Genomic DNA, 24,480 nt, shown 5'->3' on the forward strand with positions numbered 1-24,480 from the left:
GACGAAGCGACACATTGAGCCATTAAACGAAACTATAAATGTTTGCATTTAGCAGTGGTTTATGTCACAAACTCACATATTCGCCTAATGCCCAGTAACATGGCTCAGAATACCAAACGAAATTCATACGCCTCGTTGGACGCGTTGAGTTTAGTTTAGTTTTGGAATTGTTCAACTCTGTCTGTTTGTCCGGGAATTTCCGTCTGGCCTGCTCCATATGCATTATAATTGCCTGTTATTCGGCCATTGTATAAATAATTATTATTTAATTTGCTTGCACTTGTTGGTGCCATCAGACTGTTGGTTTCTTAGTTTGCACTCGCATAGCCCAAGAATAATGTTAACTCCTGATTACTGAGCGCTTTTTAATGGGCCTCGCGTCTATGGAAATTTAATTGACTGAGTTCCGTGCAACATAATAATCTATTTAGTCTTTATGTCTATCAATAAATTACTCCTTACCACACCGGCATGTCATAAATGGCCCATAGCAATTGGCGAACTTTATTGATTGCTGTTGGCCAACTTGAAATCCTTAAACCTTTTGGTGCTTTCGTGTATTAAGTTTATCTTAGTTTGGCTTTAAAACTTATTTGTTATACCGGATACCTATAATTTATTGTATGCCTCATGATAAAACTTTTTACTTTGATTAAATGGCTGTAAAGAGATTGCTTTAAATTATCAGGCATTTTTATGGCATTGATTCCATTTTCAGATTGTGTACATTTCCTTTTAAATTCACAACATGGATTTAACTCATTTTTTTGTTGAAATATTGTGGAATTCTTGCACGTGTTATAAAGTTTCTCGTGTATTTGGGTTGATTAAATATTTGCACAGAATTTAATTAAGTAATAGTTTGATAAAATATTTATTGTTGAACTGCACGGGGATTTTTTTCCGCATTCAATAAACTTGAACTGTAATCGCTGAGTTTTCCTTACATCACGATTTTATGTTGATCCGTTAAATACATTTAAATGCAATTTGTATATAATTGTTAATATCTTGCGGCGACACACATTATAGGCTTCAATTTCGTTTATTGATTTACAAAACAAAGACTTTTTTACATAGGCGAAAATAATTGGCATCATTTACATACATTTAACTTGCACTTGTTTTGCCATTACAGGACTTTCAGGCGGGTATTTATAAATAATATTTATTTAAATGCATTTCCGGAAACGAGTTTATTATTTTCATTAGCCAAAATGACCATGTTAACGGGAAAGGCACAGATACACTAAATTCTATATAATTTACATTTGTTAATACATTCAAAATCGAGTGGAATTTTGAAAATTTCCATATCAGTGCGCATTTGTATATCCCGTATTTATTGAATTAAATGCGTTTGCATTTGTGCGTTTTTATTAACTGGCCAAAAATGGCTTAATTACATGCATCACACAAACGAACACTTGCAAACCATTTCAATAGTGCAAAAAAAAAAATCAGCACTGCACTAAAATTGCAATCTGCAGTTTATCCTCTTTAAGCGATGATACGCCAACTTATTGATTTAATTTGCTTCCTGTGCTGTGCTGAAATCATTATGCCGAAAGAGGAGAACTTGCGCACACAAATGTCCAAGGGGGCGGCAGGATGGTTAGGGGCGTGGCAGGGTCACACACTCGAGCGTAAAACGTTGCCCAAAATGAGGTCAAAGTGCGCTGGCGTTTTGCGTGACTGAGCGCTCGTTTCGCTCCCATCATATATGCTTATACTATATATACACATACATATATATATATATATATGAACGAAGGATTCAAGGATGTGTCGCTGCCGTGGTATTGTGCTTTATAATTTCACTATTTTATTTTTGTGCTGCCGCACACACAAACTCAAGCCCGTGTGAACTCGCCCAGCTCCATTTGCTTGTTTGTTTGTTTGCCCGTATCCTGCGGCTGATGAATCAACTTTTGCCTTGACTCAAGTCACGAAACACAAACCGAAAAACGCACCGAAATCAAGCGGTCGAGGATTACATTTGCGTGAAATCAGAGACAATCGAACGCACGGGACACACGGGACACCGGACCGGAAAAGCCGAAAACAGGACACAGACACCGAGATCCGGTTAAGGCATTCCGCATTCCCAGTGGGTCTCTTGATTAAGCGTGATTCTGCCGGCCAACACGTCGGATGAGCAATGCCAATGCGCATCCTTTGACTGCAAAGTGACCCGTTTCACTGGCGACGTTCTAATTGCTTGTCCAGGATAATGAATACTTCATTTGACGGCCGGCGACGGAGCGACTGTATCTTTCGTCACCATTTAATCCACTTGCTTCGAACTACGCGGTGCGACTAATTCTAGCGACGAAATGCTAAAGCAACGACGCCGGCAGCGACGACGGCTGCTAGTTAGTTAGCGTGCTAAGCAGCAGGAACAACAATAGAACATATCGTGCACCGAGAGAAATAATCTGTATTATATTATATTATATTTAATATTTACTACTGGTTCTAATTCATTCAATGCCTTTAAAACAGCCACAAAATGTATTAATAATATTATAAAATATCTCTGCATGCAAGCAATAAATAAAAGGAAAGCTCGGCTGCAACTTTCTCCTGGTGTACAAACACATTGGTGAGGAGTGGTTAGCAAAATGGGTGGGTGACATATAGCATTCGGGACCGAGACAACGATGTCGTGCGGTCTTGTGGTGGTTATGTAGTGGGTTCCGACTTAAGAGCGGGTATTGGGATGTGCCTTGGACTGACCGGGCGATTTGCTGCGGCTTAGCCATTAAACTGGGCACATTATTAGTTTAAGCTTGGTCCGGACTTGGGTCACTGCTACGATTAACCGTAATAGGCGTCAATTGGAAAATTACCGCCGATCTGCCGCACATCTGAGGCCAAATTGCCGGCGTCGATGTATCCGTGTCTGTTGGGTGTTTGGGTTCTGATTGTGCCGAGCTCAAAGACAAAAGGGCAGGGACTAAGATTTCTCTAATTCGTTGGGTTACCCTTTATTGAATACCCTGCTGTACAGCGTACAGGGTACATTGACTAGATAGTCACGAATTAAGGTTATATGGATTTAATACATTTTACAAATGTATATCTTAGTAATGCACTTTGCAATAATTCCTACTTCTTTGTTAGTTTATTATGGAATGAACATTTTTTCTGCAGCATCATGTGGTTAGGTGTCCTTCCATATCTTAAGTCTAGCCTTCGGTTTTGTGTCCCCAGTGTTATCTAAATATTTGATGACTTCTACGTCGGTTTTTTGCCGCTCATTTAAAATTCAATTTATTTTCGGGTGACAATGCGGCACGAAAAAAGAGTCTGTCAAAGAATTTGCATTACTTTTGGCATTGATTTTTTGCACGGCGAGGGAAAGCGAATCAGATGCCGTGGGTCGCGAATCTAGATGGGGGCATCTTGGCTCCGTAATTCGTGTGGCAATTGTCTTAATTCGAAAATTGCAACTCTCGCGTTCCGTCGTAGACAAATTGTGGCCATGCACGAGTGTGTACGCATCTGGGCAACCACGATAATGATTGTGTCCCAAGATCCAAGATCCAACCAGATGAGTAGACACAATTCTATTTTGTTGCTGCTGCGCCTTATCTGCTGCCCATCAATGGGAGGGAAAATATATTCGCACACTGAGGGAAACATTAAATTTCTAAGAGTTTATGTTTCCATAAAAAAGTCTTATATTTTTGTAAGCTAATTATTTGCGAGGCATAGTACAACTATATAGCGTGTCCAGAATTAAAATACATTATTGATTAAATACCTTATTATATATATTATATATATTATTATTTTATATTATTTTTTTTCACTACACTCTTGTTAAACACACTCTCATATGCTCGTCTCTTTTGCCAGAAACGATGACATGAGAGAATTGCGCGGTTCGGTCAAATAAAAATTGGCGATTGACCTTTGACCCCGGCTGCTTCCAGATGGGCTTTTTACTGTTGTGAATTCATTAGAGGCGTTTGTTATTTTGCTTATTAGTTAATTGCATTTGATGCTCGAAAACATATAAAAGCCACCACTCACCACTGATCTTGTTGTCATGTGATCGAAAAACCAACGTCCAAACCAGTTATGAATGCAGTTGTGTGTGCGGGTGTTTCGCTACAATAACAATGACAACGAAAGTAACAACACCATCTGGGGGACTGAGATCACGTGCGGTTTGGTCTGGCCGTTACAGGCTATGGTAATGACTTGACACAGACACAGACTCACAGATCGGAATCGGAATACACGAACGGGTCATCAGACGTGTGCCCACTGTGTCTGCCCGAAGCTTTGTCATTTTAATTTGCAAAACACTGAGGGAAAAGTGTGAGGCACAATCGCTGCGACAAGATAGTCACTTGGAAAAACACGAATTAGTTCCACTTAATTTAATTTTAAAGTGGAGCGATCTGTTATCTTTATTTAATCAGCAAAGTCGCATGCAATTGAATACTGAAGGGTGTGTACTTGTGATTCAAAAATAAAATATATAAAAATATATATTTTTTATTTTTATCAATATTATTGTATTATCAATATATTTTATATATTGAAAAATATTAAAAGATTACACATTTCATCACATTTCATTTTTATGTGCCTCCTGGAGATACATTTTTTTGTAATCTTTTATAGAGTATCTGATGGTCGCCTAATGCGCACTTTAGGCCTTCTCACCTCACTTAAGTCAATTATTTTTGATATTTAATTTGTCACTATATATTATTTATTGTCACAAGTTTAACCGCATTCAGTTTTTGTTGACACATTTCGGTTTGCCCTACCAATTGTCCGCTCATTAATCGCTCTAACCAAACATTAACTACATTATTGAGTTATGTTCGGAAGGGAGATTGCTTTTTAATTTGATCTCTGCCGCTTGATTTCCAATTATAATTTCAACAAACAATAAATTGAAAAAAATTCAAATGCCAAGTGGAGCGTCGTGCTAACGGCTAATTGTTTATTTTCACTCATTTGTTGACAAATGAATATGCAGACAACATTGAGCTAATTAGAATTTCTAGTTCACATAACCCAACAAATGTTTATCATAAAGCGATAGCCGAAATATTTATGAACATCAAACAGTTTGAAACTAATTAAATAAATTATTAAAATGTTGTATTATTTATCATGTAGTCTTATTTATAATTTTCACTGAAACAAATAGTGATAATTGTTCAGCGATGAGTTTGGGTAAATATAAAAAGGCTGCACTATTTGCTTTTGACTATTCTGGTGTCTTAGCTTTTGGTAATTACCATTTTTAGCAAACACACGAATCTCTTAATTGCCCTAAGAAAAAGTCAACAAGAAATAATTAAATATAACTTGAGCAAAACCTTGCGCATCTTTATCTCCCTGCTATCTGAGGTAAATATCCACAGGTACGGTGGGGATTATCAGGGGTTCAAATGATAAATGCCAAATAAATTACAACCCCAGCCCAGTGGAAAGTTTTTCACCTGACAACCAGCAATTACCCGGTATTCAGATAGTTTCCCTCAGCGGTATTCGAAGTGTCAAAATCGACGATTGGGAAAATAGCAGTTTACTGCGAATATCTAGAATACAAGTAAGTAAGCTGTGAGATGAGCTGCATACGTGAGGTCACAGTGACCTCAATAGGTTAATAAAGAAACAGGAAAAACTTAAGAAAAATCTTATTTTAAGTGAAATAGAATAATAAAATATGGGCTTCTGCGGACTTTCCATCACTCAATCTAAATTCAAGACGCCCAGACTTTTTATGACAAATTTGCACGGCAATCAATGAGGCGATCGTAAATGTGCTCGAGATTCAAGCAATTAATCAATCATACTCGATCGGAGGCGTCAGCGATAGAACCTCTGCTATCGCCACAATCTAAAGGAGTGCCCACTGTGCCGCCGTAAAACCGAGATAGATACCGATTACGGATCTTATCGGCAACCCACCTGAGTGGAGTGGTTCCGTCCGGCTGTACCAGCGATTTAGAGCGCCCAGAAATGTGGTTGGCCAATGTCCGGCCCAATTCACACCATAAATAATTATCACTTAATTACCGATTTATGTGTCTATCTTGTAAGGTAGCGCACACATAATTTCATTTGCATATTTTTGTATGATTATTCGGGCACGATTTATGCGGCGCACACAAAGAGCACTTTCGAATGCCACTTGTAGCGAGCTGATCTCTACAAGTCAAATTTGGTAGCTAAATTAACACTTCCGCGGCATGAACTCAACGGTTGATTCATCCCAAGTGAGAGATTTCCTTCACAGATCTCAGTCAGCGAACTTAAGTGGCTTCAATTGCGAGACGCCGCCCGGCTTGGCTTGGCTCGGTTTGACTTTGCTCAGCTCCCTGCCAGCAGATGTATCTCATATCCCATATAAGGAATCGCGATCCGCACACCCGAACACCGACTCAACCGTACCGCTCGCGAACCGCTCGATCGCAACGTAGGAACGCAACTGACTCGGCGAGATTACCGGACCGGCTGATCGGGCGCCTGATAAGCGCCACAAAGCCCCAACGCAAACAAAGCTCAGCTGATCGCTGGAGCGGGACAGATGGATCCAGTCATTTGTAGCATGCGAGAAAAATATCTGAGAGAAATTCTAACTGATCTTAAATGCACCTCCCAGAGGTCCCCAGAGGACTGCTAATTTTGATAAACGATTATAGGCCTAATAAAACTTAGATGTTCGATTCAGAATCGTCGCCGAGCACAATGTGCTTGTAGGCCTTGGTGAGTTGTTCCAGGAATATAAAAGCAAACACCGTGTGCGGTCCTAAACGACACAAATAGGGCGTGAAGCCCTTCCATAGGGAGGCGATGCCCTCGTTCTTGGACACCTTCATCAGAACATCCATGGTGCCCTTGTACTCGGCCGTCTTTTGCTGCTGGATGCGCGTTTTGGCCATGTCCAGTGGCATGGAGGCAATGGTGGTCAATAGACCGGACATCATGGCGGCAGCTATGTGCAGCGAAAGTCCCGAAAAGTATTCCGAAAATGCTGCCTTTAACTGCGAGTACGAGGCCAGCTGAACCATGTTGACGATCATGGCCCGACCCACAGTGGGCATGCATCCTTTCCAGAGGGTGGTCACACCCTCGTCCTTGACGATCCGCACAAAGGCGTTCACCACACCCTTGTAGTTTCGCCTCTCCGCCGGCGGCAAACGGTTATCGGACATCATACGGATGAGGGCCACCTCCGCCGGATTGCCGAACATGGCGCCGAAAGCACCGGCCAGAATGCCCATGCCCATGCTGGCCAACACAGTGGGCGGTGCATTGAAATGCTTGCGATAGGCGTCGATCTCCATTTGGTAGAAACCCATCCGGGCTGTCGTGTACGTGGCCTGTCGCATCAATCCCGCACTCAGTCCATTATACAAGGCAAGTATGCCCTCGTTCTTAAAAACCTTTAGCAGGCAATCGAAGGAGCTCTTGTACTCGCCCGTCGTGGCTGAAATCTGCATCCTGGTCTTCACCAAGTCCAATGGCTGCACAATGCAGGTGCCCAGCATTCCGGCCAGACCGCCATTGATGTACATCATGTACCCGGGTATGGATTTCTTTTCGATGCTGTACGCCATGGCCACTCAGAAACAGATTAGAAATTCGAATTTAACAAATTTATTTGAACCGAAACTAAATTTAAATGCTGAATAAATGGCAATCCATGTTAGGATTGAATGAGAGGTGTTTTGATGCCTTCTTTGATACCATATTTTCCTAATAAAAATTCTTAGGAAATCAGTCGATCCTTAATATATGAAACCATACCATTCCCATGATTTGGATTAATTAAATGCAGTCTTGCATAATAAACATTTTTTTTGTTGTATATAAGATATGAATTACTTTACAGAACAAGCGCGCTTTACACAGACATCGTATCAATTTCCATTTGTTTGGGATGAGGTGTGCCATATTGTCTTTGCCTTTAGGGTACCGAATCGGATAGCGAGTCACCGAGCACATGCTTGCCGTAGGCCTTATTCATTTGCTCCAGGAAGACGAATGAAAATATCGTGTGTGGACCCATGCGGATTAGATACGGAGTGAAACCCTTCCACACGGCAAAGGCGCCTTCGTTCTTCACCACCCTTTTCAGTACATCGATGGTGCCACTGTATTCCGGCTTGCCATCGATCACCTTCATCTGCTGGATGCGTGTTTTGGCCATGTCCAGTGGCATTGAGGTCACGGAGGTCAGCAAACCGGACACCAGTGCGGCGGTCAGGTGAAGAGGTATTCCTTCACTGAGATACCCATGCAATTGGTCTTTCATCAGCGAATAGGAGGCCAGCTGCACCATATTCACGACCATGGCACGACCCACTGTCGGCAAGCATCCTCTCCAGAGCGCCACGACGCCCTCATCCTTCACAATTCTTACAAAGGCATCACCAACATTCTTGTAATTACGCCTGTCCTCCGGCATTAGGCGGTTATCGGACATCATCCGGATCAGGGCCACCTCCGCTGGATTTCCACACAAGGCTCCAAAGGCGCCAGCCACAATGCCCATGGTCATGCTGGCCACCATGGATGGATAATTTCCGAAGTTCTTGCGATACCAATCCAACTCCATCTGGTAAACGCCCATCTTGGCTGATGTGTACGAGGCCTGTCTCAACAGTCCGGCACTCAGTCCATTGTACAAGGATAACATCCCCTCGTTCTTCCAAATCTTCGAAAGAACCTCAAAGGAGTTCTTGTACTCGCGGGTGCCCAAAGTTCCTGATATCTGCATTCGGGTCTTGAGGAGGTCCAACGGCTGGACAATGCAGGTGGCCAGCATTCCGGAGGCTCCGCCCATCACGAACTTCATGTGAGTGGGTACCGTCTTCTTTTCCACCCCGTAAACTAGCGCCATGTGGAAGAGGACAATTGGAAGGTATAAGTATGTTTGGGAAAAAGAGATGTGAATTGGGGGTGTGTGGTTGGAAACGAGCCAAATTCGTATGTGGGGGCTTAATGGAGTTGACATCTACAACAAAGCCTTCCATAACAAGCTAGACTCGTACCAAAAGATAGTTCTTAAAGGTCCACCACCTCACCATGCATATAGTTCCAAAGGTACCCACTGACATGCTGCGGGTTGCCTTGCCGAATTTGGGTCGCCGTGGCATTGATTTTAATTGTGGCAGTTAACAGGCCAACACCTTTGGCCAATTAACGCACCTCTATAATTTTTCTCACTTGCCAGATAATTGTGCCAGTTTTGGGCCACCCACAAATTAACGAGACTCTGGCAAGAGGCTTATTATATGTCTCGTTGGCAATCCAACCCTTTAACATCGCCTCCTCGCCTGTCACCCTTTGCCACCATAGATGAGAGTACACAAAATGGTTAGGCATCGTTGGAAATGCAATTAGAGAGCAACTCAAACCGAAAGAACACTTTACAGGAGGCCCTCCCAATTAGACAAGCCGAAATTGTTATGTCAGGGCAGGGCAAAAACCAAACCGAATTTCATGTACTCGCAAATTGCGTATCGACAACTCATTGCGGGCTAATTAGGAACTCATGCGGCGGCAAAGACCAACAAAATATTGCAGGGAAAAACCGAGAACCGATTGCTGTCGATTTTCTACCGAAGAAAAAGGGGAAATCGCATGCGATAACGCAATTACTTCACATTTACCCGCCGAAAAGTATGCAGGGGAACTTCTTATTTGCCAGTTCCTAAAAAGTCCGCTGATTTCGAATGGCGCCAGGGTGTCTTAATTAACGTTGGTACAGTGATACCTTGTTATAAAATAAAATACACCATAAGTACCAAATTAAATTGTTCTCAAATAAGCATAGGAATGCAAGGCAAAGTTCTGAATTAACTCTTTATATCTTTTAATATTTTTATAGTATTATTTTTTCCACAAACAAGTTAAATTTTTCAAGGATAATATACCACAATGTTTTTCTTGGCGATTTAGAACAAGTTGTTCGTTCCTCTTAACATCCAAAACAATCCCAAGCTTTGATTGTTGCACTCACTCCTAGTACATAGTACTCGAATACCAATAATGACATCGAGGAACATTTGGCAAATTAAGACAAACACACTCAGAATTCCCTAAAAGTTGAGGCGTACTTGTGCTAACTTGGCTAACGATGCAAATGTTGTTATCAAGCAGTTTACAACATAAATACTCTAATTATTTATGTGCATAAGTAAAAGTGGGGCAACAGTCTGCGCAAATGCAACAGCAACAATAACAATGGCACAATGCAATCAAACAATCAGAGACAAGCTCGCTGAACTGAAATGCCAATTGTGAAAATTGTAAATAAATATTTTAACAGACGACGGCAACAACAAGAAGTCGGGAAACTACAATAAATCAGATCATATCGGTGGCCAACTGCTGCGGTTTCAGTTGTGGTAAATATATATAGACATATGTATATATAGCTATATATGGCAGATCCAGCAGCAGAGCAGCCCTACAAGCGTGGAAGGCATGGCGCAGGAAAAACTGCGAAAAGCTGAAAGAAAAATCGCAAAAAGCAAACGACACAGCGACAACGATGACAATGCTGATAATGGCCCAAGGAGAAGGTGCGGAGCAACTGCAGCATTATGGTATCCAAAAGAATCGCCTGGAAACCACAGAAATTTACGCTCAAGCGAAGCGAGCTGAACCAAACTAAGTTGAGGTGAAGCTGTTGCTAAAAGGAAAATGACAATAACAGCAGCAATTCCAGCGGGGCGGGGGGAATCGCCCTGTGTGAGAGCCCAGTAACGACAAAAAACTAACTACCACACTGAAAAAAATGGATAAGTAAGCCGTAAAGTTCTCAGACATAATCCACAACTTTTCATTCATATTAAATTGTGCATTTGATTTACTGCCTTATCCAATATAAGAAATGAATCAAACAACAAAGTATTTATGAAATAAGTTTATTTTTTATTATTATTATTTTATTTATTTATTATTTTTATTTATTATTATTAAGCTTTAAGACATTGTCTATAAATAAATAAAATAATTCAATTACCTCAATAATCACTTAAGCTCACCATAAAATATTCTATCAGTGTAAAAAAAAGCGAGGTATTAAGTACCGAACCGTTAAGAAGTCATTCGAAGTTGGATAGACGAAAAAAAAGCTGAGGCGTCACTAAGCCGCCCTGCGAGTGAGCGAGACCGCAGTAGGTGGTAATTTCTGGAGTAAACAGAGCGAATTCAGAGCTAAATCCGAAGACAAAACATCGAGTGAGAGCAGTGAGAGCTGCAATCGTAATTGCGCTGGGCTAGAGAGTAAAAGTCTTTGAGCAAACGAGAGCGCCGAGTAGCGAAAGTTAAAGCCGAATCGTAGAGCAGAGATCAGCAGATCTGTTCAGATCAAGAAATAACATCCGAAAACCCAAATCATACGGAGAAGTGTGTCATCAAATAATCGATAATTTTGGGCTTTTCTCGTTCTCTCGTTCACACACGCACAAGTTCAATGCACAATGCAAAAAACAGTTATTGTTGGACAATAAATCAACGGCAATAACAGACTACAGATTCTAAGCACAAATAAAAAAAAAACAACGGCCAGACATGAAAGACTCAGGCAACGAACTGCGATCTTCGGAGATGAGACTAGAGAGAGAGTGAGAGCGCGCGAGATCTGCTTGCTTTTGCTTTTCGAACTCGGAGCGGCGGGCTTTTCGAACTCCAAGCTGTCCGGCAGCAGAAACTTTTGGTCATTCGTCAGTTAACCGTCGTGCTGGTCGAAACGCGACGCGATCTGTTGGACATATGCGATCCAACGTAGATATATAAACACGATTCTTCTTCGCCGAAGAACGAACGTTTTGTGTGTGTGTTTGTGCAGGTGTTAGTGCGCGGTGTGCGTGTTACCATTTGCATTTTGGCTTTTTAGCTTTTAACTCGCTTTTTTCGTTCCATTTCGCCGCGTTGCATTTGCTCGGCGATTGCATTTCTCGGTTTCTTCGCTTTTGGATCGGCTTTCGTTATTTTTGGTTGGGGCCTTAAAATAGCCTTTGCCGTAATTACTGGGATGGCCGCAAGAAAACGTGTTTGTGTCTAAACTACAGTTAAAACCAGAGCAGCCGTTGTGCAGCTGCATTTCACTCGAATGTGTTTGCCGAAAAGAAGAAAATATAATAAATAAGAAAGAAAGAAGAGTGCTAAATAGAAGGAAAAACGTCACTCGGTGTGTGCGTTCTTCTTCTATTTGTTCGCCTGTTAACATTGTGCTCATAATTTATTGTACCCAGCGATATGCAAATAGAAAGCAACAAATTTGTACAGCAAGTGGAATATTTCAACGTTTAATTTGAACGTCGAAGAAACCCAAAAGGTAAGGCAAATGCATTCTAATAAACGAGAAAATAATATAATGCCAACAAACTATAGATAATATCCCCCAATGAGCATAAAGCTAATGAGGTAAATTGTGAAAACATCTGAACTGCTTAGAACTTGATTTGGTTAATATATTCATTAGTATACATTTCTCCCGCTGACGATTTGCATATCAGTCGTCTTCGGTCGCAGGTTCATAACTTCTGCTTCTGCTTTGGCTGGCGAAGAAAGCTTCGGTTAGATCATCGCATCTCACGTTTTCCCCCGCCGAATAGATCAGATCGATGTTCCTGCCTCACTGCGAACCCCTAAATAGCACTTGCTGCACGATTGAACTTTAAACCGCATTCTTGGCCCGTCTGCTGCCTGGTTTTCTGTTTTTCTCGACTCTCTCGGTCGGACGCATCTATCACAGATCGGTGAGTGGTGGCCAATTTTCAATGGATCGATGCTGCCTCGCTCCGTGGGAACTCTTGACTCTTGAGCCCCAGAGTTCGGGCCTGGCATTTTGCGGCACACATTTTAGCCCTGGCTAGCTACCAAAAACAGGCTTACAGAACAGGAATTTCCACTCCTACAACAAATCCGCGGACAATTGACATTTTTGTGTAATTGCCAGATTTGTTGTTGTATTTTTGGTTGTTTTTTCGAATTTTCGTAGAGTTTTGCCTTTTATTAGTGAATTCGTCGGCCTTAGTTCAAATATAGCAATTTACACATGTAAATGCATTGTTAATAGCCATTGGAAAACATATTAAGTAAATAATAAAACATTTGGCATTTTGCTTTTATATATTTATTTATTCGATAATGTTCTTAAGTAATCTTCATGTTCAATGATTTTTAATCGTCAACAATTAAGGAAACTAGTTAATTTAAAACTGCAATAGATTAAGTCAAACTTAAACGAAGATCTCCGGTCCGAAAATGTCCATCTTGGAGAACTCTCCTGTGGAGGATCGGGGTTTCGGTGGAGTGCTTGGCGCCTTGACACTCACAACGGGGGCAGATGTGTTGGCACTAACTTCGATTTTGTTGGCTGAGGAGGAGCGCTTGCGTCGCATGTTCTTGAGCTGATCGCGCAGCTGCTCCTTGTAGACGAGCTCCCTCTTGCAGGCTTTCAGGTCCTCCATGCTGCAGTGCTTCATGTGGCGGATGGTGCGGGACACCAGGCCATCGATTATGTGGATCTTGGTGCGGGACAGCCGCGTGGGTTCCGCATGACGGCGGGTCAGCTCGCTCTGGTACTGGAAAAGTAGATAGCCCACGCTCGGACGAGCTCCGCGTCGGTGGTTGGCGCTGTTACGTTGGACTTCCATTTCAGACAGTATAGCTCCTTTGTCGGTTTTTTGTATTGACTTAAAAATGCTGACTGTGACAGGGCGAGCTGTGACTGCTTGGCAGCTTGAGCTGTGAATGATGTCCTTTCGTGGTTTACCAGGATTATTTATATCTGGGGCGCTTCTGCTGACTTGTGCGAGTCGCGTAATTACCTGAAGTGCTCCGGTAAAACCAGAGATCCTTCCTCCTGCTTTCCTCCCTTTTCTGATCCCTTGCTAAGTTGACATCCCAGGCCAAAGATGCTGTACCTCTTTCTTGCACACGTGTGGGTGGTGCTGGGTTGGAAATGGTTTATGGCTTGACCTTTTGCTTTAAGATAGTTGATAGTAGTCAGTTGAGCTGGCGCTGAATAAATATGGGGATAAGGGAAAGATTAAAACGGTGACTAAGTGTCTGAGGATTGCGTTCAATCGTTTTAAGCTTAGATTAGCTACCTACCAACACTTGCTGGTTGTCAATGAAATGAATAATTTTGAAAGGAGCTGAAATGCAGCTGAATGAAATTTAAGTAAAAACCCACAAAAATATTTACACATTAAAATATTTAAAATTAATTGTAAGGCCATGCAAATATATATATTAAAGTGGTTTTAAAGTTTAGGATATATTTCCATATTGTGTTTTATATAAAATTGTATCATTTTGATTTTTTAATTCATCAATAATAAATTGTAAAGAATTGATTTGCTCTATTAAATGTAATGACTCTTCTTAAGTCACATGTTAGTTTTTATTGCTTAAGAATTACGCTCAAATTGTGCAATTTTTCACGAAAGTTCGCCTTTAAGTCCAATCCTACTGCAACTAAATAAATTCCCTCTCAACTCTCGGCAAATGAAAATCATTTATATTTAATGAGTTGCCATGAAGTGATAAATATAATCCCAAAGTGGCACTCGTCCACTCTTTCTCCTGTTTTTTGTTTGTGCCCGACAACCAACCAACCCACTTCTGAAGGACTGCGTGTTAAATATTTATTTATGAACGAATGTCTGCGACCTTGTCTTGACCCCCTTGGCCATAAAAGCGATTTACTGTGGGCTGGTTAGATGGTTTTAAAAATGCTTTTCATGTAATTGTAATTTCACTTAACGTAATTGACACGCGGCCCCCGCTTTTAAAACGCTCCCAATCAAGTTAATTTCAACTTAATTACGAGCAAAGGAAAGTGAAAATTCCCTTAGCATTGTCTTGTGGCTTATCGAACGAATTCTTCTTAAGACAATTTATTGGCCTGCATTAAGGCCGAAATAATAATAACGCTGGCTATAATGGCTATAACAATGACCAGTGAAAGTTGCTTGGTATTTTATGATAATTCTTTGGTGGTAAATAAATGATGATTCAATGCCCATTTGGGTGCTAAATGCAAGGGCCGCGAGCAGCGATGCGCCAATGATGATGATGGCGAGATGTAGCCATCATTATGATTGTCTCGTCTGGTTAATATACGATGGAATAAATGCCTCGGCACGCACAGATTTGGTGCCCCACCATCAGATCGAATTCAAATCCAAGTCCGTGTCGATGGCCAGTTCATTGAGCGCGTTGAATTGGAAGCTGTCGGCGAGCTGTCAAAAGCAGAGTTGCTCAAAATGCCTGCTAGTCAGGTCAGCAACGCTTCGATGGCCTTTTTAGTCAGCCCCTGGGCCACCGTTATGACCTTAGCCCACCAAGGTACCTGCCCCTACCTGCATAACCCACCTTACGACCATAAAAGGAGGAGGATGAGTTCGAGCTGCCTTGAGGGGGTCATAAAACGCTGATGCTGCACATTTGCTTAATCCGGCGCGTGGTCTTTCCCAAAGTTCTTAATCCGGTTTCGAAATCCTTTTGTTTTCGCTACATTTCAGCTACTAAGTGCAATTATAAAAGGATTATGCCATCTCCTGACCCAAAGGCACACTCGACCCGAGCAGCCACTTTCGTTATGAATTACCTGGAAGTAGTTAAGTCTGTTGCAAAAACTCCCTGGTCTTTCGGGAACTGCAGTTTTGCTAATGATTTCCATTTACATACGCTCCTTCCTCTGCGACACATGTGTAAATTGACGTACTTTACGTTAATGTCACTCAGGTGCTGAGTCAGAAAACTCTAGTGGCTGCCTTACTTGGAAATGGTTTTTAGTTCTCAGAGCTTCTACGCTGGCGGTTCATTGAGGTTCCCCAAGAATTCCGTGGAACGGTGGCCGGTGAAAGGTCTACTTTGGGTTAAATGCAACAAACAAACAGCGAAACACAAGTTCTTGGGAGTTCTACTTGGAATTTGTGGGAATGCATGGGAAAAGCGATGGGAAGCGCTATTGCAAAGCTCACAGAAAATTCTTTGTTACCTTAAATCACCTTAAGCATGTTGTTAACACATATTTGTAGCAATTATTAAATAGCTATCCATACATGCATAGAAATGAGATATGAGAGTTTTCTCAACCTTTTTGGAATTTTAAGGTATATTACTTCATTAGTAAAAATGTCAGTTTCGTAAGTAAAGTATTTAACTTCCTGTAGTACAGTACGTAGTACTCTAGTTGTAAGGTAAGCCATACTATTCTGGTTGACCATTCTTCACCTGTAGATCCTTAAGCCACTTCCTCTAAATCCTGTTCTAGAATATTTTGTCGAATGTTTTAGACAAGTTCGTGCGAGTTGCCTTTTCATTTCATTTCATTTATTTAATCCGGGAATCACTTTTACTTACCCTTTCCCTGGCATAATGTGTAATAATGTCTGGTCAACCGAGCGAGGGCTTAAGATCCAAAATGGGGATTAGCATGGATTAGGTCATGAAATATTTTGGCACAAATATTTACAGGGGAGACAAGCGGCACTTGACCTGTTTTGACCTGGCCGATTTGGTTACAGGTAGTAACCAACAGGTAACCAATCAAAGGTTCAGATAGATATATAAGAACCGCTTTTCGGTTTCGAGGATATAACTATTCGACGAGAAGTCAAGGCGAAAAGAACTCGTTACTTTCACCCAGCACATATCATCTCTAACCGCAAACCCACCATGGAGCAGGAAAAGATGCTGAGGCCCACGGTCACCTATCATCTGTTCCTGTACCGCGTCGAGTTGGCCCGTCGGAATGCCCGGCAGCTGCGGCTTTCCCGCACCAAAATCGAGATCACGGACGAGCTCATCTCCAATACGGTGCGCAATCTGAAGACGTGCAGCTTGGACGACCTGAAGGCGGTCAACCGGGAGCTTCTGTTCAAGCGGAAACTGCGGAGCAACGTGTCCAAGCTGAAAAAGGAGGCCATGCGGCAGCAGCGCCAAGAGAACCACGACAACTCAGCGAAACAGGATTAGTGTCGAATCAATCAGAGCGCTTTGATTTATTGTATATAGCCTGTGTAAATAAATACTTTTGATAAGACTTTTGCATTGAAAACGCTTTTGAAACTTGTTCATTTTAATGGTCCAAGGGGGAGAAAAAACTGGTAGCTGATTCAGCTAAGAGCTGCTCGTTTGCATTGAACTGTGGGTACACTACAAAAAAAACCTGCTTATATTTTAGGTGGATGTTGAAATTCGAAACATGTTAGTTTGAGAACTATAGATATTCGTATGAACTGTGGCATTCAGTCCAGTCAAGAAGTAAACATATTTTGTTTTTAAAATTTTCTCTCTGTGTACAAATTAACGGCAAAGCCAAGCCAAGTCACCAGAGATCCGCTCGAAAAAAGACCTCTGACAAGCGCTGACCCAATCCAGTTGGAAACTTTATGATCGCTGCTTTTGTTTTATCTTCTTGAGGTTTTGTTTTTGCCCCGCCAACTTAATTAGAAATTGCAAATGCAATTAACAAAAGGCAAACGGCCAAATGCCAATTTTTTAATAAAATTTTAATTCGATATATATAGTATAAAGTAAGCATACATACACATGTGTGTGGCGCTATAAAGATATACAAAGATTGGCTGACACTGAGCGAACGCGATGGAAACCAAATAAAACTGGTTCGTTGCATAAATTAACAAAAAGGCAGAGCGGCAACAAAGTCAAAGAGTTGAGTTAAGTCAAGTGAAGGGGGTGGGCATGGGAGTGTGGGAGCAGCAGCATTAAAATGAGAAGAAACAAAAAGTTAGCAACTTGCTAAAAGTCAGCGAAATAAATAAAAATCAGCCAACGTTAACAGACGTTAGCTGAAACAGTTTTGCCTTTGTTTCTCTATGACTTCCACTCCACCGAGGTCCGAATTTCCGAGTTTCCGAGCTCTAGACAAATTTATTTCGTGACATTGTTCAATTTATGTGAGTCCGCAGCTCCTCCGAGATGTTGTAATAAAACAAGCCCAGTTCATAGATCGTCACAGATGTCGCTGCTTCGAGTTTCTGAGTTTCGAGCTGCTGGCGCCAACTCTCGAAATAATTGTGGCGATCATTCTTGGCTTTAATCCCATAAATCATATGCCGCTCAAGATATGCTGTTGATTTTTTTATGGTCTGCAAATGCTGTTGGGACAGCATCAGCAACAAATTTAACTGCACACCTATTGCTTTATTTTGAAAACAGCAATAAAAAGTATTTCTTTTCTATTTCAAATATTAAGATAATGGAGTGCATTTAATATTTTTCTACATTTTTAACTTCATTAAATATTATATGACAACTCTTAAAGTGCGAATTTTGTTGTAGGTTCTAACTTTCAGCTTTAAGCTTTGTTAAGAAGAACAATCCCTCGAATTCTCTGCTACATTTCATAATTCATCAAATATTCTAGTCCGAGGCAAATCAAAGTTTTCATGCCTCTCACTTTTGATTAGAATTCTCTTTCTCCGCCAATCACAAATTGTTGGCTTCAATAATTCATTGTTTTTGCCGCCGTCACTGCTTTTGGCAACGATTATTGAAGGACAGACAGGCGGGCTTAGAATCGCAGACAACTTGAGGTTGCTGCTGTGTTCTACTTGACAAATGGATTTCGGTGAGCTCAAAGAAGCTGGGTTCGGAAAAATCGAATTTTTGAAATTTAAAAGCTGGAATCGTTTGCCCATTTTTTGCCCATGTTTGCCCACCAATTAGTTTTTTTTGCCCACGTCCAGTTTTTGAGATATGAATTTTCGAACAAGTTCGAAAATTTTCGAAGATCAAAAATTTCACTTTTTTCAAAATTTTTTTTTTTTAATCGCAATAACTTCGTTTGCCCACGTTTGCCCACCCTTTAGAATTTTGAAATTTTCGAAAATTTTCGAAGATCAAAAATTTCACTTTTTTCAATTTTTTTTTTTTTAAATCGCAATAACATCGTTTGCCCACGTTTGCCCACCCTTTAGAATTTTGAAAAAATTTATACTTTAGAAAATATAAGACATTCAAGTTTACCTCGGTCTACTTTGCCCACCCTTCGAAATTATTTTTTTTCGTTTGCCCACTCTTAAAAATAAAAAATTTCGATTGCCCACCTCTTAAAACTAAATAATTTCGTTTGCCCATCCTTTAAAATTAGTTTATTTCGTTTGCCCACCCTTTAAAATTAGTTTTTTTCGTTTGCCCACCCTTCGAAATTAGTTTTTTTCGTTTGCCCACTCTTAAAAATAAAAAATTTCGATTGCCCACCTCTTAAAACTAAATAATTTCGTTTGCCCATCCTTTAAAATTAGTTTATTTCGTTTGCCCACCCTTTAAAATTAGTTTATAATGTTTGCCCATCGTTTAAACTTAGTTTTTTCATTAGCCCACCTCTTTAAAATATATATTTTCAGTTAAAAGCGTTTGCCCACCCCTTAAAAATGGTTTTTTCGATTTTCCATCTATAAAACCAAATTTGTACAGATGTATGTAATAACTGTAAGTTGTGGCGCCAATTTACATATGTATCTTAGGATCGGCGGACAGAAGCACTAATATTATTTGATTATGATGAACACATATATGTATGTATGTACATAAATATATATGTATATATACAAAAAACTATATATATGTATGTTCATCAACACTTGCATGAAATTTATTAATGATTAAGAAAATTTGATAATTGGTCCGCCGATCCGGTGGGCTAATGAAAAAACTAAGTTTAAACGATGGGCAAACATTATAAACTAATTTTAAAGGGTGGGCAAACGAAATAAACTAATTTTAAAGGATGGGCAAACGAAATTATTTAGTTTTAAGAGGTGGGCAATCGAAATTTTTTATTTTTAAGAGTGGGCAAACGAAAAAAACTAATTTCGAAGGGTGGGCAAACGAAAAAAACTAATTTTAAAGGGTGGGCAAACGAAATAAACTAATTTTAAAGGATGGGCAAACGAAATTATTTAGTTTTAAGAGGTGGGCAATCGAAATTTTTTATTTTTAAGAGTGGGCAAACGAAAAAAAATAATTTCGAAGGGTGGGCAAAGTAGACCGAGGTAAACTTGAATGTCTTATATTTTCTAAAGTATAAATTTTTTCAAAATTCTAAAGGGTGGGCAAACGTGGGCAAACGATTTTATTGCGATTTAAAAAAAAAAAAATTGAAAAAAGTGAAATTTTTGATCTTCGAAAATTTTCGAAAATTTCAAAATTCTAAAGGGTGGGCAAACGTGGGCAAACGAAGTTATTGCGATTAAAAAAAAAAAATTTTGAAAAAAGTGAAATTTTTGATCTTCGAAAATTTTCGAACTTGTTCGAAAATTCATATCTCAAAAACTGGACGTGGGCAAAAAAAACTAATTGGTGGGCAAACATGGGCAAAAAATGGGCAAACGATTCCAGCTTTTAAATTTCAAAAATTCGATTTTTCCGAACCCAGCTTCATTGAGCTATTTCTGTGGCCTGACCCACGGCGTCAATGGCAACCGATTCGCCGCGGCATAGGAAAATCATCAAATCACGACTTTGAGCTCTTTTGATTGACATGCACAAAAAGGAGCAAAAAGCGACAGAACAAACATTAACAGCAACAACTACGTAACGCCGCCCGATTGTTGTTCATAATTAAAGCCAGCGGCCCGAGGCTGTTGCAAAAAAAAAAATAAGTCAGTAAAAATCACAAATTTCGCAATAATTCTTTGGCGTCACCGGAGTCGCCAGTCGTCGTCTCGAGGTGACAGAGAATGAATCTAACAGTTCGCTCTAACCACCAAGGAATTAACTCGCACACATTTTACTCAGCTGTGTGCATAGTATAACCACATAACCAATACGCCCCGTTAGCCAGAGCGCTTATTACGCATAATTAGCATATTTAGTGTGGCTCGAAGATTGCATCCCGCCGAGTAATTACTTCGATACCCTGCCTCAGTTTCGCTCGGTTACAAGTGACACAGCATTACTGAGCACTGAGAGAAAAATCTGTGCATTAGGTACTACATTTTATAAGGTTTTGTGAAATACTTATAGCTTTACAGCATTGTTCCTAGCAATTTTGTAACTGTATTTGAAAACACTATTTTTCAATGGATGTTCGTATATTAAAATTGTTAGTATTATTTTTTTAGTGTGCTCATTTCAAGTTAAGCCTCATTTAGAGCCGCACTCTGTTACCATTGCCACGAACCAATTGACCAACCCACCATGCCGCCTCCGCTGCCCCTCCCCCCACCGCCTCCTTAACGTCTTGACCGCTCAGCTTGTACCGTTCACTTTGCGGCCATTTCAGTCGCCAACGCCAGTCGACAATCCAAGAAACAACAACTACAAGAGCAACTAAGGCAACAATTGTCGCATTTGACATTTAGCTACAATTACTTATTTTTTTTTAGCCTTCTTTCTTTGCTTATATTTGGCATGACTCGGCTGGCCACATCTACACCCCTTTTTCATTTCCATAGCGAAACTTGTTATAATTTTAAAATATGCACACTCTTTTTAGCCGCCACTTTTGTTTTCAAGGTGTTGCGGTCAATTAAAGTGCGACAAAAATGTTTTTTCCTCATGCGATGAAAAACCGCTGACAAAAGATTCGCTGGGCTATTTTTAGAAAGTCGTTCATGCTTTTATACATGGTATATACATATATATTGATTTCAGACTGTGATTGTATGGATATGAGTAATATATGGATATATGTTTCTTATGTGTGGCAGATATTTTTTATTACATAAAATATTTTCAGATATTCTAGTAAACATAAAGTACGTTTTTAGTAGGTAAAACTTGTTTTTTGATTTAAAAACTTCCAGCCTGGCTGAATTGTTCTTTTCTCCTGGCATTTCCTTTGTTTCTTGCAACTCTGCTCTGGCCAAAACAGGCAGCCCGATGCCCCCAGTGAGTTGCATTGTGTCTCGAAGGTGTGGCCGTTGCACTTTTCCACATCCAGCGATATTCTGCTGTGGGCATAAGCCGCTGCCCCCAAAAACTGGAATCGAAATCGCTAGGTCTGTGCGCGGCTCCAAAAAAAACCGACTTCTTGGGGCGGCCCCCAGTGAGCCTTTCATAACTTTTGGCATTTACAATATTTAATCATATTTCGTGAGGACCGTCGACCGACGACGGGCAGAAATGTCGTTCGAGCGTAACTCATGGATACTTTGTGGGCCTGCATCTGCATCTTTCTCTTCGGCAATTTAACCGTTTTCATTTTTTATGCATGTGCATTGCATTTGTAGCTCATTTGCATTTGCGGTTGCTGGCGTCGTCATCCTTGCGCTGGGTGTCTGCCATGCAATTTGCAGCGAAAAAAATACAAAAAAAAAGAAATAAAGAAAATATACAAAAAATTGAACCGAACGAGTGGCGGGCGCCGAGCATTTGGCGGCATTACATTTAATTTTATTAAAGAAAAACTTTGCATGTGTGTGGGAATTGCACAAATGACAACAGGCGCAAGTTGCTGCTGCTGCTCTCGATGTTGCTGCTGCTGCAGTTGCAACTGCTGTTGTCGCCACATGTTGTTGACGTGCATGTTGCCGCGGTTCGCCGTTTGTTTTACGGTCGTTGTGGGTGTCTGCATCGATGAAGTTTTCCGTTCTCCAACGAGATTGAAATTGTAACAATTACGTTCATATACGTATCGCAGCTTGTTTCTTGCCCTTTGCCCTTTTGAAGCCGTTGTTGCCGGTCGGCTTTTGTGGGTTTCCCCACATCCAGAATCGCAGAAGCATCTTAACCTGTTCGATGTTGCATATTCATTTGAGCGTCCAAGGACATCGATGTCGAGAGTCCTCATCATCGGTGGAATGGCAGCTAAAGAGGATTCGTAGAAATACACGTTCATAAAAACTTAAAGAAAAATATCAATATAATATATATTATTATATATATATGTTAATCAACATTTTACCAGAAGATTTCGAACAGCCAAAAAACTTTCAAAAGCAACAATTAACGCTGCATAAAACATACAATACATTTTTTTTGCTCTGCAGACGCAGAAGGAGAAGTCGCTATATCGAAATACTTCTCATCATCATTTGCATATGTTACACTTTATTTATTCTTGCGTTTGTTGTGTTTTTCTTTCTGTTATTCGCGCATTGCTTTACAAAGAAAATGGCGTTATGGTGCTATAGGTGTTGCGGTGGCCGGGAAGGGGGGCGTATGGGTAATGTGCAGAGGAGCAGATATAACTCATACGCAATGTTAACCTCGCTCTTTCTTGCTCGCATATTTATAGCAGTTACGTGAGACTTTGTTTATGTGACATTTGCTTTTTGTTTCACAGTTTGGTTTCTGCACACGCTCACATGTGTATTCATTTACTTGCAGCTTTTATTTTCCTGTTTTGTTATAATTTTTTTGGAGTTGTAATTTATGTCATTCGATTGTGCAAGAATTTTGCAAACATTTGCTGTTGTCACCTCAACACTCGTTTGATGAATGGAAGCCTTTCAAGTTCTCGCTGAAGTTAATTAATTGTGCACTTAAAAAAAGAAATCAGGATTGAAGGTAAAATTTACGTAAATATTTATTACCATCAATATATACGGCTTAACTTGTTTCTACAAAAACTGAAGATCTTGTTTATAAAAAATCACATACGGCAAAAAGTTTTTAAGTCCTAGAATATCAGGCCTAATATAGGTAATGGCATCAAATTATACTCTGCAACCTTTCAATACCATTAGTGCTTAGTTTGCTTACTAGAAATGTTGATGCCCTCGCACCGCCTGCTAATTGAATAAAACTCATACCACTTTTTCCGCCCAGATCGCTAGCCGCTGGTTATTGGCCAACAATGGCGGGAGATGAGAAGGGGGCCTTTTCAGTATCATTTTCGCATTTTGATGTCCGATTACAGGCGGCATCGCTAACTAGAGCAGCAACAATAGAAAAAAGGTACAATGGCAGCCAAGCAGCAGAAGCAACAACTATTATGACAGCGACTGGCTGAAGCAAAAGCAATTTGTTGCACTCACTCAGATACACACACACACACTGACAGACATCGTACAAGAATTGTATCTGTGAGAGAAGACAACTCAATGCGCTTGGCTCTTTGCTATGAAAAATGGATCTGCTCCAGAAGATTTCAGTAATCTCGTTCGTCACACTTGGCCGCTCAAGTACAAATTTATGAAGACTCTGAAGTCGAGGAGCCCTCCCTTTTTTGACCATGTCCGAGTGGGTTTTATTAACTTGTTCTAGCTTCAAGAATGTCACGGTAGACTGGCCAAAGTGTCAGTGGATTACACATTCCGATTGCCGGCTATGATGTAAGTTCAATAAATTTTCCATTGCAACAAATGGCCAGACAATGGCTGCCGGCAATCACTGTTGACTCAGCTAATTTGCATGCCAATCTTTTGCAAAATCCCACCTAAATGACACAAATTTTGTAGCGTATCCCCTGTGAAGAAATGGGCGTATTGTTGAAAAACACAAAACAATTAATGAGACTGCGATGATGGGCTTAATGAACTCTTGCAAAAAGCA

The 24,480-nt window shown here is 40.5% G+C and overlaps 6 protein-coding genes across 7 annotated transcripts in view; 2 read left to right on the forward strand and 4 right to left on the reverse strand.

Moving 5' to 3' along the window:
- The window catches only part of LOC6610813 (contactin-associated protein-like 2), a 57,627-nt gene extending 51,194 nt beyond the window's left edge, over nucleotides 1-6,433 (reverse strand). The window contains exon 1 of one of the 2 annotated variants that reach the window (XM_032719560.1): nucleotides 6,055-6,433. The gene's annotated coding sequence lies outside the window, so the exon portion shown is untranslated. Of the gene's footprint in view, nucleotides 1-5,946 lie in introns of both variants that reach the window. The other variant, XM_032719559.1, reaches the window with a different exon arrangement.
- A 136-nt stretch (nucleotides 6,434-6,569) lies between these two features.
- LOC6610816 (mitochondrial 2-oxoglutarate/malate carrier protein) lies at nucleotides 6,570-7,784 on the reverse strand. Its single transcript, XM_002035346.2, has one exon. The coding sequence runs from the start codon at nucleotides 7,596-7,598 to the stop codon at nucleotides 6,693-6,695; it is 906 nt and encodes a 301-aa protein (XP_002035382.1). The 5' UTR covers nucleotides 7,599-7,784; the 3' UTR covers nucleotides 6,570-6,692.
- A 63-nt stretch (nucleotides 7,785-7,847) lies between these two features.
- Nucleotides 7,848-9,004, reverse strand: LOC6610817 (mitochondrial 2-oxoglutarate/malate carrier protein). The gene has a single exon (XM_002035347.2). It carries the CDS (start codon nucleotides 8,996-8,998, stop codon nucleotides 7,949-7,951), a length of 1,050 nt encoding a protein of 349 aa, XP_002035383.2. The 5' UTR covers nucleotides 8,999-9,004; the 3' UTR covers nucleotides 7,848-7,948.
- A 2,726-nt stretch (nucleotides 9,005-11,730) lies between these two features.
- Nucleotides 11,731-24,480, forward strand: part of LOC6610826 — a 107,581-nt gene continuing 94,831 nt past the window's right edge. Inside the window, exon 1 of the mRNA XM_002035356.2 lies at nucleotides 11,731-12,331. The gene's annotated coding sequence lies outside the window, so the exon portion shown is untranslated. The remainder of the gene's footprint in view (nucleotides 12,332-24,480) is intronic.
- On the reverse strand, nucleotides 13,158-13,760 carry LOC6610818. The gene has a single exon (XM_002035348.2). The coding sequence runs from the start codon at nucleotides 13,653-13,655 to the stop codon at nucleotides 13,239-13,241; it is 417 nt and encodes a 138-aa protein (XP_002035384.1). The 5' UTR covers nucleotides 13,656-13,760; the 3' UTR covers nucleotides 13,158-13,238.
- LOC6610819 lies at nucleotides 16,179-17,071 on the forward strand. The gene has a single exon (XM_032717898.1). The coding sequence runs from the start codon at nucleotides 16,690-16,692 to the stop codon at nucleotides 16,987-16,989; it is 300 nt and encodes a 99-aa protein (XP_032573789.1). The 5' UTR covers nucleotides 16,179-16,689; the 3' UTR covers nucleotides 16,990-17,071.

The sequence above is a fragment of the Drosophila sechellia genome, chromosome 3L (assembly GCF_004382195.2).
Source record: "Drosophila sechellia strain sech25 chromosome 3L, ASM438219v1, whole genome shotgun sequence".
NCBI classification, from domain to species: domain Eukaryota; kingdom Metazoa; phylum Arthropoda; class Insecta; order Diptera; family Drosophilidae; genus Drosophila; species Drosophila sechellia.

What these genes read in the sequence shown, in the direction of transcription:
- LOC6610816 (XM_002035346.2), bottom strand. Translation starts at nt 7,598, where the DNA reads ATGGCGTACAGCATCGAAAAGAAATCCATACCCGGGTACATGATGTAC.
- LOC6610817 (XM_002035347.2), bottom strand. Translation starts at nt 8,998, where the DNA reads ATGTCAACTCCATTAAGCCCCCACATACGAATTTGGCTCGTTTCCAAC.
- LOC6610819 (XM_032717898.1), top strand. Translation starts at nt 16,690, where the DNA reads ATGGAGCAGGAAAAGATGCTGAGGCCCACGGTCACCTATCATCTGTTC.
- LOC6610818 (XM_002035348.2), bottom strand. Translation starts at nt 13,655, where the DNA reads ATGGAAGTCCAACGTAACAGCGCCAACCACCGACGCGGAGCTCGTCCG.